The sequence below is a fragment of the Panthera uncia genome, chromosome D2 (assembly GCF_023721935.1).
Source record: "Panthera uncia isolate 11264 chromosome D2, Puncia_PCG_1.0, whole genome shotgun sequence".
Classification (NCBI taxonomy): Eukaryota; Metazoa; Chordata; class Mammalia; order Carnivora; family Felidae; genus Panthera; species Panthera uncia.
The window spans coordinates 59,119,170-59,140,048 of record NC_064818.1 but is presented as its reverse complement, the minus strand read 5'-3'; the positions used below and the strand labels follow the sequence as shown (position 1 = coordinate 59,140,048).

At 41.4% G+C, this 20,879-nt stretch overlaps 1 protein-coding gene across 3 annotated transcripts in view; it reads right to left on the bottom strand.

Annotated features, from left to right (window-relative positions):
• CNNM2 (cyclin and CBS domain divalent metal cation transport mediator 2) overlaps positions 1-20,474 on the bottom strand; it is a 143,292-nt gene extending 122,818 nt beyond the window's left edge. For 2 of the 3 annotated variants that reach the window (XM_049645657.1, XM_049645658.1), the window contains exon 1: positions 18,496-20,307. In XM_049645657.1, the coding sequence (XP_049501614.1) occupies positions 18,496-20,116 (1,621 nt within the window). In that variant the 5' untranslated portion in view covers positions 20,117-20,307. Of the gene's footprint in view, positions 1-18,495 lie in introns of all 3 variants that reach the window. The other variant, XM_049645659.1, reaches the window with a different exon arrangement.
• Between the last annotated feature and the right edge of the window lie 405 nt (positions 20,475-20,879).

Below are 20,879 nucleotides of genomic sequence, written 5' to 3'. Positions count from 1 at the left end.
TGTGGTAAAAATATATATACAATGGAGTATTACTCGGCAATCAAAAAGAATGAAATCTTGCCATTTGCAACTACGTGGATGGAACTGGAGGGTATTATGCTAAGTGAAATTAGTCAGAGAAAGACAAAAATCATACGACTTGACTCATATGAGGACTTTAAAAGACAAAACAGATGAACATAAGGGAAGGGAAACAAAAATAATATAAAAACAGGGAGGGGGACAAAACAGAAGAGACTCTTAAATATGGAGAACAAACAGAGGGTTACGGGAGGGGTTGTGGGAAAGGGGATGGGCTAAATGGGTAAGGGGCATTAAGGAATCTACTCCTGAAATCATTGTTGCACTATATGCTAACTAATCTGGATGTAAACTTAAAAAAAATAAAATTAAAAAAAAATGACCATTTCCCCATGTTATTACAAAAACTTTATAGAAGTTACTCTAGGAGCGCCTGGCTGGCTCAGCTGGAAGAGGATGCAACTCTTGATCATGAGTTCGAGCCCTACGTTGGATGTAGAGATGCCTGAAAAAAACAAACAAACCACAAATCTAAAAAACACACGTTACTCCAAATGGTTACATCCTATGTGCATATCTAGATTTGCTTAACCATTCCTCAATACCGGATTACTAGATTGTTTATCATTTTTTGCTATTAAAAAAATTCAGTTCCTCAAAAAATTAAAACTAGAAAAACCCTAAGATTCCTCCAGTGCGCATCTGGGTATATGCCCCAAAGAACTGACAGCAGGGATCTGAACAGACATTTGCATGCCCACATGCTTAGCTGCATTATTCACAACCATCAAAAGGTGGAAGGAACCCAAGTGTCCGCTGATGGACGAATGGATTTTAAAAGATAGTAGGGGCCGCCTGGGTGGCTCCGTCAGTTAAGCATCCGACTTTGGCTCAGGTGATGATTTCACGGTCCATGAGTTCGAGCCCTGCGTCCGGCTCTGTGCTGACAGCTTGGAGCCTGGAGCCTGCTTCGGATCCTGTGTCTCCCTCTCTCTCTGCCCCTCCCCTGCTCACGCTCTGTCCCTCTCTCTCTCAAAATAAATAAACATTTTAAAAATTTTTAAATAAAAAGATAGTATATATATAAATGCACTATTGTTTAGTCTTAAAGGGGAAGAATAGTCTCACACACGCTACAACGTGGCTGAACCTTGAGAACATTATGCTAAGTGAAATAAGCTCGTCACAAAAGACAAATACTGTATGATTCCACTCATATGATGTATCTAGTGTAGTCAAATTCTGAGACAAAATAGAATGAACGGTGGTTGCCAGGGCCAGGGAGGAGGGGGAGTGGGGAGACGTTGCTTGCTCAACGGGTACAGAGCTACACTTCTGCAAGATGAAAAGACTTGTGGAGATTGGTTTATACAACAATGTGAATATACTGACCATTAATGAACTGTACACATAAAAATGGTTAAAATGGTAAATTTTATGTCATGTGTATTTACCACAATTTTTAAAAATTAATAAAAGTTTAAAAAATTAAATACATTTACACCAGCACCTCTGTGTTTTAAGTTTTGCGTGATTAGTTCCCGCGAGATTACTGAAAGGGGAGCTAGGAGAGGAAAGGACACATGAGAAGCACCCGATGCTTCAGCACTGCCTAGGAAGATTATATCAATCAACACCACCATCAATATTATAGAAGAGTACGTGCCTCACACCCCACCATCAATAATATTCCTTTCAATCATTCAACAATATTTATTGAGCACCTATGTGCCAGGCCCTTCTGTGGGCCCTGGAATACAGCAGGGGACAAGACAGACACAAGTCCCTGCCTTCATGGAGCATATGTTCTGGTGAGAGAGGCAGGCCAAAAAAACACATTTTTTTTAATGTAATAAGGAAGCAAAGGATACAGTACAGGGCAAAGGAAGAAAAAAATAAAGGGAAAGCAGATAAGTATTGCAGGGGATGGACTGAAACTTCAGATAGAAAGACCGCAGACAGCCTCTCTGACATCCAAAGGAAGGAAGGTTCCTGATTTTTTTCTTCCATTTCTTCTTCTTCTTCTTTTTTTTAAATGTTCATTCATTTTTGAGAGAGAGAGAGAGAGAGTGAGCAGGGGAAGGGCAGAGAGAGAGGGAGACACAGAATCTGAAGCAGGCTCCAGGCTCTGAGCTATCAGCACAGAGCCCGACACAGGGCTCGAACCCACAAACTGCAAGATCATGACCTGAGCCAAAGTTGGACACTTAACCGACGGAGCCCCCAGGCGCCCCAATCTTCCTTCCATTTCTAATTGAGCATTCCCCAAGATTTTGTCTTTATCTCTGCCTTCTGTGGTCTTTTTCCATCTTTAGAAAACATGACTCCTCTTTAATCCAGAAGCATTTTTTGAGCAACATCTAAAATGACTATGTGGAATGTGAAGATGAATTAGATGTATCTCCTGCTCTTGACTCGCAATACATATCACTTTCTTCTCTTTACCCCCCGTATCTTGTTACCAAATTTAATTGACATAATTTGAAAATTCCTCTTATTTTTTTTCTATTTCTACTGCTACTACTCCTGCCCTTGGTTCCTTTTATTTATGCCTTGTTCAGTGCCTGTTATGTTTTAGATGCTCCATAAATGCATTTTTAAAATATTTCATTTATTTTTTTTAAGTAGGCTCCACGCCCAATGTGGGGCTCAAACTCATGACCCTAAGATCAAGAGTCGCATGTTCCACTGACTGAGCCAGCCATGTGCCCCTGCACTTTGAATGAATAAATCACATCAATCTGTCCATCTTGATTACTGTGAAACTTCCAAGATGGGTTTCCTTACTTTGTCTATTTTATCAAGCATACCTCTGCCAAGCTGATCTTCCTTAAATGTAACTTTCATCTTACCAGTTTATCAAAAAGCCCTAAAATTAAAATAAGAAAATACTATCTGCCATAGATCTTCACGTTTGCTACTAATTGCTGGTTTGGTAAGTGGCCTTAAGAGGTCACAAAGAAACTAATACCCATAGTAATAACTGCCGGTTTGTTGGATTTTAGGTAATGTGAGCTAAACCAGCTTAAGTCAATTAAGGTTCTTTTTTCTGTTTGTTTAGTCTCTCTATGAAACGATTGGAGGCTCTTCTCAAACATCCAGAGATGTCTGGCTGTCCATTCATATTTGAGAGGCTTGTGCTTAAATGCTGGCTGGAAGTTTTCTGTCAAGTGATAAGCTTCTCTGCAGAGTAACTCTGCCAAAACTTTTATGTTTTTTTAAATATCAAGGAACTGAGTAAATAATAAATTTGTCTACTATGCATGGTACTATTTAAGAGCAATACTCTTTGCAAGTAAAGCAAACATCAATCTCCCTTCCTAAAATACTTCATTTTCTTGGGCAGTGTTCGGTAAAAGGAGTAGGGGCAAAACCCATCATTATTTTATGTCAGACTTTAGGGAGTGCCTGGCTGGCTCAGTCGGAACAGCATGTGACCCTTATCTCAGGGTTGGGAGTTCAAGTCCCATGCTGGGTATAGAGATTACTTGAAAATAAAGTCTTCAACAGGTACCTGAGTGACTCAGTGGGTTAAGTGGTTAAGCGGCTGACTCTTGATTTCAAGGTTTGTGGGTTTGAGCCCCACATCGGGCTCTGCACTGACAGCATGGAGCCTGCTTGGGATTCTCTCTCTCTTTCTCCCTCTCTCTCTGCACCCTCCTCAAATATAAAAATAAACATACAAAAAAATAAAGTCTTTAAAAATAAAAAATAAAATACCATAAAAACAGGTTTAGGAAAGACACCTAAATGACAGCTAACTTACTCTATAAAGTTTCAGTATACATTCAGAAAAAGAAAGAAAATCACATCTTTTTATCTGTCTGAGATAAATGATGTATAATAGGTGTTCTATTTTATAGTATAATCGAACAAGCAAACAAACAAAAAAACCTGATCCTCATCGAAGTTAAAATGTCTTTTTATTTTATTTTAGCAAAATGTGTCAGATTGGAAATGACTGAGCTTCAAGCATGAGTGATTCCAAAACATTCCTTTTATTCTTTTGTCTCCTTTTAACAAGCATTGCTGGATCCACAGTGATGATTTCTACATATAAAAGGAAGCATCAGTTTCCAGAATCAATCTCCAGATGAGAAGTGTTTTGAGATTCCAGATTTATGCTAAAAGCACAAATCTTGCTGAAACTCAACTCCTTCACCAATCTCTGATTTCATAAGGGCAACCAAGGAAGTATCATTCCGGGCAGTCCACATACAAATAGGCAAAATGTATTTCGTCACCTCATAACATGTTTTGAAAACAAATGTGACTCAAACACTTAAATTGTTTTTTCACACACAAAGTTAATTTTACTAAGCTGTTGTGCACACACATGTGTGCGAGCACAACACACACACACACACACACACACACACACACATCTTGTGAGCTTTAAAATGCTATTCATCTTTCACCCCAAATGCTAAGGATTTTGATGAAGGGGGAAAATGGCAACACTGACAGCAGGATTGCGTTATGACAAAACACTCTGCATTTCTGGGGCACCTGGGGGCTCAGTCCATAGAGCATCTGACTCTTGATTTTGGCTCAGGTCATGATCTCACAGTTCATGAGTTCGAGCTCTGGATCCAGCTCTCTGATCCCCTGCCCCCTTTCTCTCTACCCCTCCTCCACTTGTGTGCACCCTCTCTCTCAAAAGTAAACAAACATTAGAAAAAAAAGTATGAATTTCACCCAAATATACTGAATATCACTTAAGAACTACATCAGTTTGGGGCACCTGGGTGGCTCGGTCAGTTAAGTGTCCAACTCTTGGTTTCAGCTCAGGTCATGATTTCACGGTTCATGGGTTCGAGCCCATGTTGGGCTCTGCACTGACAGTGTAGGGCCTGCTTGGGATACTCTCTCCTTCTCTCTGCCCCTCCCCCACTCATTCTCTTTCTCTCTCTCAAAATAAATGAACTTTAAAAATGTTTTAAAAAATAACTACATCAGTGGTTCAAGTTACGAAGCTTACTTTTAGTAACATTTTAATGGATTTTATCTCCCTCCAAGACATTACAAAATACATGCTTAAAAAAAAAACAGGATGCAACACCGAAAAATATACTTCCTCCCCTAAAACTCACCATCAAGAGGCAGTCATTGCTAGTTAACATTTTGACAAATGTTCTTCTATTCTTGGCAGGTAAATGTATATATATAGGAGCAAGGAAATAAAAATTTTAAAGAAAAAAACCTAAGTGGCCCACACACTAGGATCATAAAAATATTTTACTGACTTGCTCGCAGCAGAAACTCACCCCCCACCCCCAACCAATCCCATGCCCCTGAAGTTTAATAATCCCTGGAGCAAGAAAAATCTCTCTGCTCAGAAATCAGCTCTGCAGAGACCAAATTATTCCTGCCACGCCTTAAATCAAGGAGTTATACTCGTGGCGAAAGGAAGCAAATCCTGAAGGAGATGAGCAAGCATGCTATCTTGTTCTAGCTGTTTTCAATATTACCTCTCCGAACCTGCTCAAATATTTCCATCTCTTGCATGATTCTCCGGGCCGCCTAAGCCCCAAATGCCAGTCTGCAGAGGCTCCAAGTTGAGTCAGCACATTGTTTTTACGATTGCAGATGGGCAAATGGAAAAACTGAGGCTTTGCACACTCCCATAAAGATCAGATGATGCCCTCAGTCTGTCTTTGCTAGCATGGGAAAACATTCTCCCTCTCAGATTACCAGCCCCTCACCCCACCCCCAACACCAAAAAAAAAAAAAAAGAAAAAGAAAGAAAGAAAGAAAGAGAGAGAGAGAGAGTTTCATTTTCTTTTTTCTGGTTACCTGGTACCCAAAAACCTCAAGGTTTATACTAATGATGGCAATATGAAATGCAGAGTGACCATATGCCAAGGTTCTCTCTAGTCTTTAAAAATGACCCAAAGGAAACCCTTGGTAAAATGGCCTGGAAAAGAAAGGCACTACAAAGCCCTTTAGATATTAAGCAAACACAGTCTTTTCTGTACTCACCTCCTAGCCCAAATCCCAAATCTGATACAAAGCTACTCTAAATATCAGGCAGATTAACTTTTAAACTCCAAAACTCCAGCCAGCTGTATTTTGGTCTCTTTGACACATCTCGTACAGCCTTTTTATTTCCTATATCTAATCTGAAATAGAAAAGTTCCTCTCTTACCAAATTTTCTAGAGAATGACATTGTCAATAACCGATAGTGGATTCTTCACTCTATATATATGAAAGTGGCAAATAAAAATGCCTAAAACTTTTGGGAATGCAAACTGGACAGCCACTCTGAAAAACAGTATGGAGGTTCCTGAAAAATTAAAAATAGAACTACCCTACAACCGAGCAATTGCACTACTAGGTATTTATCCAAGGGATATAGATGTGCTGTTTCGAAGGGACACATGCACCCCAATGTTTATAGCAGTACTATCGACAGTAGCCAAAGTATGGAAAGAGCCCAAATGTACATTGATGGATGAATGGATAAATAAAATGTGGTATATATATATATGCAATGGAGTATTACTCGGCAATCAAAAAGAATGAAATCTTGCCATTTGCAACTACGTGGATGGAACTAGAAGGTATTATGCTAGGTGAAATTAGTCAGAGAAAGACATACCATATGACTTCACTCATATGAGGAGTTTAAGATACAAAAGGGAAGGGAACGTAAGGGAAGGGAAGCAAAAATAATATAAAAACAGGGAGGGGGACAAAACATAAGAGACTCTTAAATATAGAGAACAAACAGAGGTTGCTGGAAGGGTTGTGGGAGGGGGGATGGGCTAAATGGGTAAGGAGCTTAAGGAATTTACTCCTGAAATCACTGTTGTACCCTGTGCTAACTAACTTGGATGTAAATTATAAAAAAATAAATAAATTATAGAAAGAATAAATAAATTAATCAATATGCCTAAAATTTTAAAAATATAAAATTCACTACAATCAAATGAAACAAACATAAAATAACCCCAAAACACTCACATGTTTTTTAAAAAGCACTTTTATATATTTTAAGAGCAATCTGTCACCTCATAAATGAGTTCAGCAAAGTTGCAGGACACAAGATCAAAAACGAACCATATTTCTATTTTTAGCAATGAATAATCTTAAAAATTAAATAAATAAAACAATTCTATTTACAATAGCATCAAAAAGTTAAATTTATTCCTAAATGTTTTAAATTTTTTTAATGTTTATTTATTTTTGAGAGAGAGAGAGAGAGCATGAGCAGGGGAGGGGCAGAAAGAGAGGGAGACACAGAATCCGAAGCAGGCTCCAGGCTCTGAGCTGTCAGCACAGAGCCCGACATGGGACTCAAACTCATGAACACTGAGATCATGACCTGAGCTGAAGTCAGACATTTAACCGACTAAGCCACCCAGGTGCCCCCTAAGTGTTTTAATAAAAAGATTGTAAATACACAAAACATTGTTGAAGGAAATTAAAGAAGACCTAAATAAATGGAAAGACATCACATATTCATGGGTGGAAGACTTAATACACAGCAATACTCCCAAAATTGATCTACTGATTCAATGCAATCTCTATCAAAATTCCAGCTGCCTTTATGCAGAAACAGACACGATCTATGAAAAATTCGTATGGAAATGTAAGGGATCTGGGGTGTATGGGTGGCTCAGTTGGTTAAGCATCTGACTCTTGATCTCAGATGATCTGCTGTGAGCCGAGAGCCTGCTTAAGATTCTCCCTCTCCCTCTCTCTCTCTCTCTCTCTGCCCCTCCCTCACTCTCGCTATCTCTCAAAATCGACAACTAAACTTAAAAAAAGAAAGAAAGAAAGAAATGTAAGGTATCCCGACAACCAAAACTATCATGGAAAAGAACAAAGTTGAAGAAATTCCTACTTCCCAATATCCAAACTTACTACAAAGCTACAAGAACCAAAACAGTGTGTCACTGACATATGTCTTCCTTATGATCTGTATGGATCAGTGGAACAGACATTAGAGTCCAGAAATAAATCTCATGTTTATGGTTAAATGACTTGTGACAAGGATGCTAAGACAATTCAATGAAGAAAAAACAGTCTTTTCAACAAATGGTACTGGAACTACTTGATATCAACATACAAAAAGAGGAAGTTAGACCCCTACCTCGGACCATATACAAAAATTAACTCAAAATGGATTAAAAACCCAAATATGAGAGCTAAAACTATTAAAATCTTAGACAAAAATAGAGTCATAAATCCTCATGACCTTGGATTAGGCAATGGTTTCTTAGATGTGACAATAAAAACAAAACAACAAGAGAAAAAAGGGATAAACTGGACATCAAAATTAGAAATTTTTCTGCTTTAAAGGTTACTACCAAGAAAATGAAAAGACACCTCACAGAATGAGAAAAAAAATATTTGCAAATCATATATCTGATAAGTATATATGATACAGTATTCAGAATAAAGAATTCTTACAAGTCAATAATAAAGACAAATAATCCAACTTAAAAATGGGCAAAGGACCTGAAGATATGCAAAGGGCCAATAAACATACAAAGAGATGCTCAACACCATTAGACATTAGGGAAATGCAAATCAAAACCACAATGAGATACTATTTCACACCTACTTGGGTGACTATAATAATTTTAAAAAATTATTCAATATAGTAACAAGGGTTGGCAAAGATATGGAGAAACTGGAACCCTAATACATTGTTGGTGGGAATGTAAAATGGTACATCCACTCTGGAAAACAATTTGGCAGTTTCTCAAACAGTTGAAAATAGAGTTACCATTTGACCCATCAATCCTGCTCCTATGTATCTACACAAGAGAAATGAAAACATACGTTGACACAAAAACATGTATACCAATATTCACAGCAAATTATTTATAATAGTCAAAAGGCAGAAACAGCCTAAATGTCCACAAGTGATAAATGGATGAAAAAAATACAGTGTACATCCATAATATGGAATATTATTTGACTACAAAAGGAATTAAATACTGATACATGCTACAACATGGATGAAACGTTGAAAACATTATGCTAAGTGAAAGAAGCTTAGACACAAAAGGCCACACTGTGTATGATTTCAATTAAGTGAAATGTATAGAACAGGCGAAGCCCTAGAGACAGAAAATAGAGTAATGGTTTCCAGGGAATGTAAGGAATGGGGAATGGAGAGTGACTGCTAACAGGTACAGGGTTTCTTTCTGGAGTAATGAAAATGTTCTGGAAGTAGACAGTGGTAATGGCTGCACAACCTTGTGAATGCACGAAAAACCACCAAGTTATACGCTATGTGAATTATATCGCAATTTAAAAAAAAAACAAAAAACCTTTAACCATTGCTTCAGCAGTAAAATGTCCCTCAGGAGAAATGGAATAATATGATTTCCCTAATATGAGCAAAGGTTAGTTTTCCCAGTATCAAGATTCATAATGTTCAGCAGAATTGAATTTTTCCAGCTACTGTTATTGTACAAAGCTAACAATGAGATTTTTTGCAAAGACTGGCTATTATCACCCTATCCTAAAACATCAACTATTCTCCCTTTTTCCATGTTCTGTTTCAGTCTGTACACCTGAATATTTTTGTATGCCTATAATCCATGCAAAATAATCAATGTAAATTTTCCCATATTGCTGTGTGGCCTTCACCGTTATCATTAAATGGTTATAATTAGTTTACATCTAAAAATTTCTTAACTCCTTCCCTCCAAGCTCTGCCTTGAAGTGTTAGACATTTATTTCCAATTTTTCACTCTTTGTAGATAACGTTGCAATACACGAGCAACATGAAAAGCCAACATAGCTTTTTTCTTCTCTTGAATTATACTACTGAATTTAAGGTTTCGGGGGGAGGGGGCTAATTACTGAACCATAAGGTAGGACATTGTAATGACTTCTGGTTGCCTTCCAAAAAGTACTACAAATTTGCACTGCACTAAGCAACAAAAATTTGCTATGCTAGACATTACCATTTTTTAATGCTTTTGATACAATCAATATGAAAAGATTTTATCAAACTAATTTGAGATCTTCCTTAAAGTCCTCAAACTTCAGTCATTCAAGGGTTTCTAAAATCCACGAGCACTTGTTCTATCTCATAAACTTTGCTGTCTTTTTTGGTCACTTAGTCGAAGAGAATGAAGATTTTTATTATTATTATTATTATTATAGTTGACACACATTACATTAGTTTCAGGTGTACAACACAGTGATTTGACAACTATACATAACGCTACGCTCCCCACAAGTGTAGCTACCATCTGTCACTATACAATGCCATCACAATACCACTGACTACGTTCCCTGAGCTGTACCTATTATCTCTGTGACTCATTCATTCCATAACTGGAAGCCTATACCTCCCACTCCCCTCTGCCCATTTTGCCTTCCCCCTTCAGCCCCCTCCCCTCTGGCAACCACCAGTTTCTTCTCTGTCTTTATGGCTCTATTCCTGCTTTTTTGTTTGTTTGTTTGTTTGTTCATTTGTTTTCTTTTTTAGATTCAACATGTAAGTGAAACCGTATGGTATTCGTCTTTCCCTGACTGACTTATTTCACTTAGCAAATCCATCCAGGTTGTTGCAAATGGCAAAATTTCATTCTTTTTTATGGCTAAGTAACAGTCCATTGTATGTATGTCTCCTTTATCTATTCATCTACCGATGGACACACGGGCTACTTCCATATTAGCTACTGTAAATAATGTTGCAATAAACATAGGAGTGCTTATATCTTTCAAATTAGTGTTTTCATTTTCTTTGGGTAACTACTCCGTAGTGGAATTACTGGATTATATGGAAATTCCCTTGTTAATTTTTTGAGGACCTTCCATACTGTTTTTCACAGAGGCCACATCAATTTGCATTCCCACCAAGAGTGCACACAGGTTCGTTTTTCTCCACATCCTCACCAACACTTGTTATTTCCTGTCTTTTTGATACTAGCCAGGATGGAGACATTTTTTAATTCAGTGTGCTTACTCTACGGAGGGTAGAACGTGTAATTGATTGTTCTGTTTTCCTTCAAAATATGTACACACGTGGCTATCTTGCCCAGTAACAGCAACTGTTAGAAAAGAGACAGAGCCTGGAATTCAATCACAATAAAAAAACTAACACACAAACAAACAAACCTACGATGATGAGCTCCTTTCAAGATTTGGTCATCCATAACAACTATGAGCACAGATGGCTCAAGGTGTCTCCTGACTGGCACTACCCAGTCGAGAGAAAGACCAAGAACGATGAAGAGTCTACAGAATCATCATGACAAAAATAATGGTTAACTGAGCACTAAGTGCCAGGTGCCACTAGAAGCATTTTTACATTCATTACCACATTAATTCTTACTAAGCACCTTATGAGTCAGAAAATCTCCCATTTTACTGTGGAAAAAACAGAGGCTTAAAGAGAGTAAGTTACTTGTCCAAAGTAGATCCAGGAAGAGAACATTTTTCTTAACCTTTGCATTAGCAAGTGGTATCTTCCCCGCAGGATGTAAATTCAGAGACAGAAATATTCCCACCTAGGTCTGACAGCAAGGGCGGGAGGTGGTTAAGTATGAAGAAATGAGGAGTTCCCCATCATTACAGCAGTGTTTACAATCAGTGGTAGCACTAATATAAAACAGGGGAAGACTCAGCACCCCCATTATCCCCATCAACCCCTAAGCCAACCTAATAAGCATATCATGTACAGTGGGTGCTTGTTATTAGTCCCCCAGTTCCCCCTTCCAAAGTGTGCTACCCCTAAATTCCCTCTGCATAAGCATTCCAGAGTTGCCAGCGTATGTGCTGTTGAAAGAAAGAATACTTCTTAGTGTCTCTCTTTTTCTTGTTTTAAGATTTTATATATATTTTTTTTTACGTAATCTCTACACCCCAACGTGGGGCTCAAACTCACAATCCAGAGATCCAGCCAGCACCCCTGGTGTCTCTCTTTTTCAATGTTGGTAGGATCAGGATTTCTGGTTTGTGTTTGGAGAAAAAACAGGTGAACAGATAATACTAAAATAAATCGTATTCAATCCTAGTCATCCATTTCCATGTATTGAGTTTAATAAACATTCTTTATATTCCAAGCAAAACTTACTGGAATGGAAGTTTACTACCAGTTACATATATGCGTTTAGAAGATAGGGCCCCTTAGAAAGAAATATACTACTTTAAACAGAACTAAAGTAAATATCTAATTGGATTCCAGAGGTTTGTTTTTTAAAGTCTAAGTATTTAAAGAACAAATAAAACCATAAATATTAGGTTGGCTCAGTCTATTTTGTGGGTTTTCCTGGTTAATGATATTTTAAACTATGTTTAGATTTGCTAATAATTAATATTAACTGGTCCCTCCCAGTAGTTTGGAATGTTTCAAAATGTAAATAATTCTGGGCCTTTTGTGAGGAGAGGCAGGTAGTGTGTAATCCCCACAAAAACCAAGAGAAAAAGCAGAATGAGGTCCTTCCATGTTTTGTCCAAACCATACTAAATGAGAGCTAGTATTCACTTACAGTGTCTCCTGGCCTAAAAAGTTCCATGGTCCTATTATCACAAATAACCTTCTCAAAACAGGCATGATTTTCTGTAAGAACTTAACTTATATTATTTTTAAAAAAAATTAAAAAAGGACACAGAGGACAGATAGATGCATGAATGCGACGCATACCTCAAGTGCCTTGATGAATATTTCAATGGGAAATTTACAGACCTATACTGTGAACAAAAGTTAAAAGAGCCAAAAAAGTTTCACCCTAAAGTCCCAAATCCAATCTTCATTACTCTCATAGAAGAAAACACATCATTCATGGATATCCAAAATGAGTTAACTCAAAAGAAACACCTTATATTTAACTAGTGAGACTTGAAGCAATCTCAATACCCATTTCTTTTTTTTTACTTCAGTTTTTATTTATTTTGAGAGAAGGAGAGAGCACAGGTGCAAGTGGGGGAGGGGCAGAGAGAGAGAGAGAGAGAGAGAGAGCGCACTAATCCCAAGCAGGCTCCACGCCATCAGCACGAAGCCCATTGCAGGTCATGATCCCACCAACTGTGAGATCGCAACCTGAGCAGAAATCGAGATTTGGACACTCAACTGAATGAGCCACCGAGGTGCTCCAATACCCATTTCTTAAAGTACTCTCCTAGTCTGACCTCAGCAGAGTTAAAAACTCAATCAAAGTGGGGCACCTGGGTGGCTCAGTTGGTTGAGCATCTGAGTTTGGCTCAGGTCATGATCTCACGGTTCGTGGGTTCGAGCCTTGCATCTGACTCTGTGCTGGCAGCTCAGAGCCTGGAGCCTGCCTCGGATTCTGTGTCTCCCTCTCTCTCTGCCCCTCCCCCACTTGCACTTTGTCTCTGTCTCTCTTTCTCTCTTTCTCTCTCAAAAAATAAACATAAAAAAAAATCAAACAAAGCAATAAATTAACATAAAATGAGCTCACACGTTCAGATTTATTTTCTGTGTAACAAAATGCCTACCAAAGATGGCTTGAATCCAGGATGTCAAAAAATATTGACATCAACATCACAGGGCAAAAACCAATGGCAAACCTGAATATTTGCTTTTTCAAGGATGCAGCCACCTTTAACTCTGACCAGAATACCTTTAACTTGGGACCAGAAGGCCTGCCAGATGGAGTGGGAAGCACTCCAGTCTAGAAACAGGAACGTGGATTCTGGTCATGTTGATGCTACTGACTAGGTGGGTAGCCCTAAGCAAGTCACTTAACTTTCTTTCCTTCTCAGGGTTTACTTTCCCTATTTACAAGGTTGACTAGACCAACGTTTTAGAAATTCACCTAATCACAGGGTAACTGTTAACAATATGCATTCCAAAGCTCCTTCCCTAGATTTTGGTTCAGGATATCTCTGAGTGAGGCCTAGGACCTTATTCTTAATAAGTGATCCAGGGGTGCCTGAGTGGCTCAGTCAGTTAAGTATCCAACTCGTGGTTGCGGCTCAGGTCATGATCTCATGGTTCAGTTCGAGCCCCACGTTGGGCTCCACGCTTCAGTGCGGAACCTGCTTGGGACTCTTTCTCCCTCTCTCTCTGACCCTCCCCTGCTCATGCGCTCGCTCTCTCTCTCTCTCGCTCTCTCTCGCTCTCAAAATAAATAAATAAACAAAAAAAAAGTGACTCAAGTAGTTCTTATCATTTGGTAAGTTTCACAAACACTGGAGGAGACAATCCTCAAGCTGCCTGCCTTCCACCTCCGATTCTATGCTATCTGGATATTTCAGACTGATGATCTAAAAACACACAAAATTATAATAGTTTAACATTGTTACTGTACAAAATTAATAAACATACAAGATCAAAGAAGCAAACATATCCACCCACCCATCCCTGACATCATTCATACCTTTAAACACGAATAAAAACATCCTCCTCCATTCTAGGCAAGCAGAACACTTTCTTGGGTGAAGAAAACGTTTTCAACATTAAACTCTCAGCACACCGATATGGCAAGACTTGTGTTAGAGGAAGAGAGAATTGCTTAAGCTAAAGTTTTAAGTGAAAACTACACGTTACACTCTACTCTTGCCCTGCAAGAGCATTACCTGGTGATGCTACCTGCTCCCAGCTAAGAAAAAGCTACACGGAAGCCTGGCTAAGTCCCTAGGAGCTATTAAACTGCATTCTCTGCAGTACTGGAATGCAAAGGTGACAAAGCAAAAGGAAAAAACAAAACAAAACAACAATAACCGGTTACTAATTCTTCATATTCAACCCCAGTACAGTCAACTGAGTGGCCAAGTGTTCACGATGTCTTATAAGGAAGGTTTGGTCAGGTCAATGGAGAACCCCTTATGTCCTTTCGGCATACAAAGGTAGCAACCTTCAATTTAGCTTTTCTTCCCTCTGAACTATTTTGCTTCAGTTTTTCTGGAATTCTCATAATCTCCTCATAAGGTTCACTTTTATTCTCTTATTTAGGCTTATAAGTAACTATGAAAGTAACAAAACAGAAAGAGAAAGACTGCAAGGAGCACAGAGGGGCAGGGTTGTAAACGACGCACACTAGCAATTAATTATTATACAGATGGCATTTACAAAACTGCAAATAAAATCAAGATTAAACCACGAAACTGAGTTTGAGTCATTCTTGCAACAGAAGCAGATAAGAAACAAGAATGAAACATGACTATATAGTTCAGCTATTAGAGAAACAGCTGTAGAGTATTCCATTAAGTCCATTATAATGTATAACTAGCATATTATTGCAGTATAAAACATTTTCAAAATGAAACTCGATGCTTTGTATGGAAATAGAATTCTTTAGATTTAGGGTCACACGGGCCAAAAAACTGATTTTGTTTTAATGGCAAGTGGGAAAGCCAACTGTTATGTACAACATCACAGAAGCAAGAGATTAAAAGCCACGTATATGTTTAAATACATTTCTGTGTCTGTTGCCCAACAAGCTCTGAAGCAAAGTGTTTTGACAAAAAAGCAAACTTCACACTCAAAACAGAAATGTAAGATCAGAATCAAGGGGACCAGCGTAATGGTTAAGCATAGGGTGGCTAAGAGCCCGAGTCTGGCTGTCACACAGACCTGAGTTAAAACCCAAATCAACAAATTGCTGTGTGACCTTGAACAAATCTTGTAACCTAAGCCTCAATTTCTTCATTTGCAAAATGGAGAAAATGCTCTGCTCGGCCATTATGAGATTTAAACAAGGTAATTCAGGTAAACCATTCAGCCCTGTACCTGGCACAGTAAATAAATAATAAGCTAACTCTAAAATTAATGTAATTACTGTCTTCCAACCTCAAGGAAAGCTAAGAGTTTCTAGGTGGCCAGGCAAAAAGTTCTCATCAGTAGAAAGAAGACATTCACATACACTTCTATAAAGGTAGCTTTTCATTTCTTTTCACATTGAGAACCTTACTTCTCCTCAGTAAAGCATAACTCCCACCAATGATGTACAGCTCTAGTAAGGAAAGACTTCAGTGCAGACGTTCTTAGTTGGGAAGGGCAATTTTCAATGAGATCTGGACTAATGACCTAACAGTTTGGGAGTTGCGGTTGGTATTGTTAGGAGAAAGAGGGAAAAAGAGGAAGAAAAAGGCTTCAGACCATCCCACACACCATTATTCAATGGAGAAAAAAAACAATAAAGGTTAACTGTTCACGTTATTTCAAACTGAATTAGAAAATAAAGAAAACAGTATCTGGTGAAATATTTTAACTCAGAGGGAAGAAAGAACTAACACAGCTGTTAGTAAGGTGAAAGCGGCCAAACTCCTCAAAAAAAAAGATCAAGAAAGGGAAGGTGAAAAGTAAGTTGTTCCTACCGTGTAAGTAACAAACACCCACTCTATCCTTTTAAGACTATGGCCGAAATTTCCCATTGGCAACCAACTGTCTTAGCCTGCTCTTCCAAATATGCCACTGACTTAGGCATACCTTTAACCTGTACTCTCTTCTTAACCAAATACATCACTCTGGTTAAGGACAAAAATAAAGTCCTGTGCACTATTTTTCAAAAACGCATGGGAAAATACTAGGAATTCTGTTATCTAAAGGTACTGTGAGAGGTAACGTTGGGGAGAAAAGGTTCCTCCTGAAATAATAAACCACAGGGAATAAGTAGGAATATTGCTCAAGGACAACCAAAAACAGGTTTCAAAATAATGCAAATTTTGAAATTTTGGGGTAGGAGCAAGATCAATGAGTTGTAAGGTGAAGCGCTAAAGCCTCCAAGGGAAAAAAAAAAAAAGATACATTAGTGAAGAAAGGCTTCAGCAGGGAGGACACACTGGTGTTTCAATCCATCAGCAGATGTGCAAAAATTTCAAATAAAAAAAAAAACCACAGAATAAATTATTAAGTCTCAATGTTGCAAAATTTAGCCATAGGAAGAAAATTAAGTATTTCAGAGGCATTTTCAAGCACTGCAAGGTATCTTTCTGTACTAGAGATGTTACCGCAAAATGAAAGAAGAGATTGGTCAGATGCTCTAATTAACAACTCAGCAGTGAAGGGATAATGACACCCCCGAAAAGAAGCTCTGTCACCTAGAGATAATGGACATTTTCTTTTTACTGTTTAAGAATCCAGAAGAATCTCCCTCTGCTTTTAAATGCAAATTACCCATCTCTGAGGCACATTCTGCTCTATTCCTTTATCTGAAAATTACTGCAATGTGATCCCGTTCCAGAGAGGACACCATTCAGCCCGGCAAATGGAATTAGGGCAACCACACGCGCTCTGGGGATGTTCAGATCACCACGTCCAGTGAGCTGTCACCACCTACACATGGCCTTTTTCAGTGGAGAGATCGCTATGAGGGCTCAAAATTCTATCTGCAGAAGGAAAACTTAGTTTTGAGGACTATCAGGTCATTAAAGGTTACATACACATTTTCATACCTGCACTAGCACCATAGCATTGAAACAGTTCGGCAGCCCTTGGTCTTCAAAAAACCATGTTATTTACTGGAAACTCTCTTTAAAGACAGAATGTCGGTAACAACAGTATAAGGTGCTATTTGCCGGTTCATTACAATGGTCAAACAAACAAAAAATACCATCACGCAAGAAAGGTGAGCACATCAGACTGTGCGCTTCTCTTCCATGTTAAAACTCCCTCTAGGATAGTAAACACTGACTGGGAAGAAACACTTCAACTTAAAATATCAAGAGATCAAGGTTAAAAAGAACACTTTTAAACCAGAAAAACTGGAGAAATAAATAAACCACAATAGAGGGAGTCATCCCATTGTTAAAGGTTCAAGATTTCCGCCCAAACCACATGTGGTTTGGGAAATTTTATTCGTCAGATGAATATAAACAAACAGTGAAGAAAGCCAGGCAAGATAGCCTCATAAAAGTTTAACTTACCTCTAGTCTTTCCAAGTTACATATTAGTAACTAACTTTACTTTTTAAAAAACCCTCTTTCCTAGCTAAGTAAGTTGCATCCAAATGACTGAATCTTTTTGGTGATACCTGGCTGACCCCATCCCCTATCCTCAAAGGCAGACCTCAATCTGCCCCACAGCTGGCCAGACAACCGGGAACAAAAACTGAAAATGCACTTCCAATCTCTGAAACATCGGTGAATGTTTAAGGAGGAGGAAAAAGACTGTGTTGAGTTTAGAAAGGCTATTCAAATGTTTTCCAAATGCCTGAGATAAGTACATGTCAACCAGATGGCACAGCATGGCATTAGCTGGCCCTTACTTGAATCTACCCATTTAGAACCCCGGTGATGAATGCCGCAAACCCCTCAAGCCCAGAGGGACGGCAGTATCATGCACAGAAAATCGAAAGCCTGCGTTTTGAAATGTGAACAAGAGAATGACGGTAGTCTTGGGCTTTTAAAAAACCTACAAGCGCTTCCTAGTTCAATCCATCCCCAAATCCATGCCACCCTTTCAACTTTGCAATTAAGAGAGAGGAGAAATTCCGGTCAAATCGCCTTGGGGGGTTGGTCTGAGGGTAGAGGGCTCAAGTAGGGAGGAGGATGGAGAGAGAAAGAGCAAGCCAATGAAAGATACCAAAATTTCCCACCTTTCTTAAATTCTTCCAGCATAGCGTCCAACTTGGTGTCATTGAAAACAAAGTGCAAGGGGTGGTTATAAAATTTAGTGATGGTTTTCAGGGGAGTACAGTCATCTGGATCCACGAAGGCCAAGTCTTTGACAAAGAGGAGGTCCACGATGTTGGAGCGCTCCCCCTCAAACACTGGAATACGAGTGTAGCCGCTCTCCATGATCTCCGACATGGTGTTGAAGTCCAGAATGGCTTCGCCGGTGATCATGAAGCAGTCCCGGAGCGGAGTCATCACGTCCTCCACTGTCTTGGTGCGGAGCTCCAGCGCCCCTTGGATGATGTTCAGCTCCTCCTTAACGAGGTCGTTGTAGGGGTCGGTGACCCGGAGCATCTCCAGCAGTTTTTCCCGGTTATAGACAGTACCTATCTCCTGGCCCAGGACGCAGTCCAGCAGCTTGCTAACCGGGTAAGAAGCGGGGAAGGTCATCATCATGAAAAACTTGGTGAGGAAGATGGTGTTGGCCCCTACAGCCAGGCCGTGCCGGGAGCAGATGGCCTGGGGCACGATTTCCCCGAAGATGACGATGCCGATGGTGGAGACCACCACCGCCACGAGGCCGGAGCCGGCGATGTCGTCGAGCAGGATCGTGAGCGTGGTGTTGACCAGCACGTTGCCCAGCAGCAGTGAGCACAGCAGGTAGTTGCCCTGCCTGCGCACGGGCTCGATGCGCTTGGCGTAATTCTTCTCCTTCTCGGTGCCGCAGTTCTGCACGATGCGCAGCTCCATCGGGTCCAGGGCCATCAGCCCCAGGTTGAGGCCGCTGAACATGCCCGACAAGCACAGGAGCAGCGAAATGAAGATCACCTGCAGCCAGAAGGGCAGCAGAAACTTCTTCTCCTCGCCCACTATCATCTTGGTGTCCTCGCCGTCGTGATAAATCCAGGTGGTCTCGGCCCACGGGGGCGGCGGGAGCCCGGCCACCCCGGAGCCGCCCTTGGCCCCGACGGCGCCACTTGCGGACCCCGGGCCGCCGGCGCCCAGGGCTGGCGTGGAGAGCGATGTGCACAGGTAATAGGACTTGCTCTTCTCCATCTTGCGCAGCGGTTTGATCTCGATCTCAATGATGCCCGATGTACGGCGGTTGAGAATGATGTGGGGCAAGATGATGATATCTGAGGTGCGGATGCCGCAGCGCTGGGGGCCGCTGTCCGGCTCTGGCGGCGCGGGACCCCCCAGCCCGCGCTCGCCCGGGCTGTGGCGCCGCCGCTCGTGCTCGGTGAAGGCGATGCGGGACCACGTCTCGTTGTTGATGTTCTGCCCGTACACCCGCAGCTTGACCCGGGTCCGCTCGCTCACTCGCAGCGCCCCCCCTTCCATGAACGACACGTCGTTCGTGTCCTCCAGCCGCAAGCCGATGATCACCGTCTCCTCGTTCTCGCCCGCTGCTGCGCAGCCGCCCGCGCCGCAGCAGCAGCTCAGCAGTAGCAGCGGCAGCAGCCGCCCGGCCGCCGCCTGCAGGACCCCCCGGCCGCGGGCGCTGAGGCTGCGGCGCGCCGCCATCTTCCAAGTGGGCAGTGCGGCGGCTGCCTGCCCGCCCGCCATCTTTACTTCGGGTTCACAAGCGCCACAGCCAATCATAGGGTGGCTGCTCCAGCTGCGGCTTCATCCTTCCCACCCGGCGGCGCGAGCGCAGGCACCGGTCCCTGGGCGAGATTGCAGCGGAGCGTCCGCACACACCGTTCGGCAGTCCGGCTCCCTGACTGACACTGACTCGGCCTGGGCTAGCTGAGGAACCTGGACACTCGAGGGAGGGGGAGAAGGGAGGGGGAAGCGCCAGCGGCTCCCGCGAGAGGCAGGCAGGGCAGCCAATCACGAACGTGTGCCTGCCCTCCCAGCCAGGGGGCAGGAATGGGGGCGTGGCCATGAGGGGAGCCGCGGACCAATGACAAGGTAAGTGGGTGGGGCAGTGAAGGCCACCGTCCCCCTCAGCACGCCAAGTTTCCAACTGAAAGGCGCGTGACTCTTGTGTATGTGCGAGGGGAGGAGGTGTGGCCAGCTAGAGCCCGAGAGCCAGTCACAGATGAGAGCTGTACGAAAGGGGGCGGGGCCCTCAGACTGGCTGCCAATGAAAAGGGGCCGTCTGTGGGTCTGGTACTCCCTGAGGGGCCTCGGTAGTAGATGCCCGCGCCTGGGTAGGCAGTGTTGGGCTAATATCCTGGGGCGCTAGGCGGTCCGTTTTCGCTGCTCTGCATTGCAAGCTCCCGCAGTGCCCAAAGCTCGTGCGGAGAGGGCTGCCCCCGGAGCGCGAAAAACCGACTAGGAAGGGCTTAAACTGCACATTTGCCTGAAAAGCCGGGACAGCGGCCGCGCCACTCTCTTCTACTTGTGCGCGCCGCTCGGC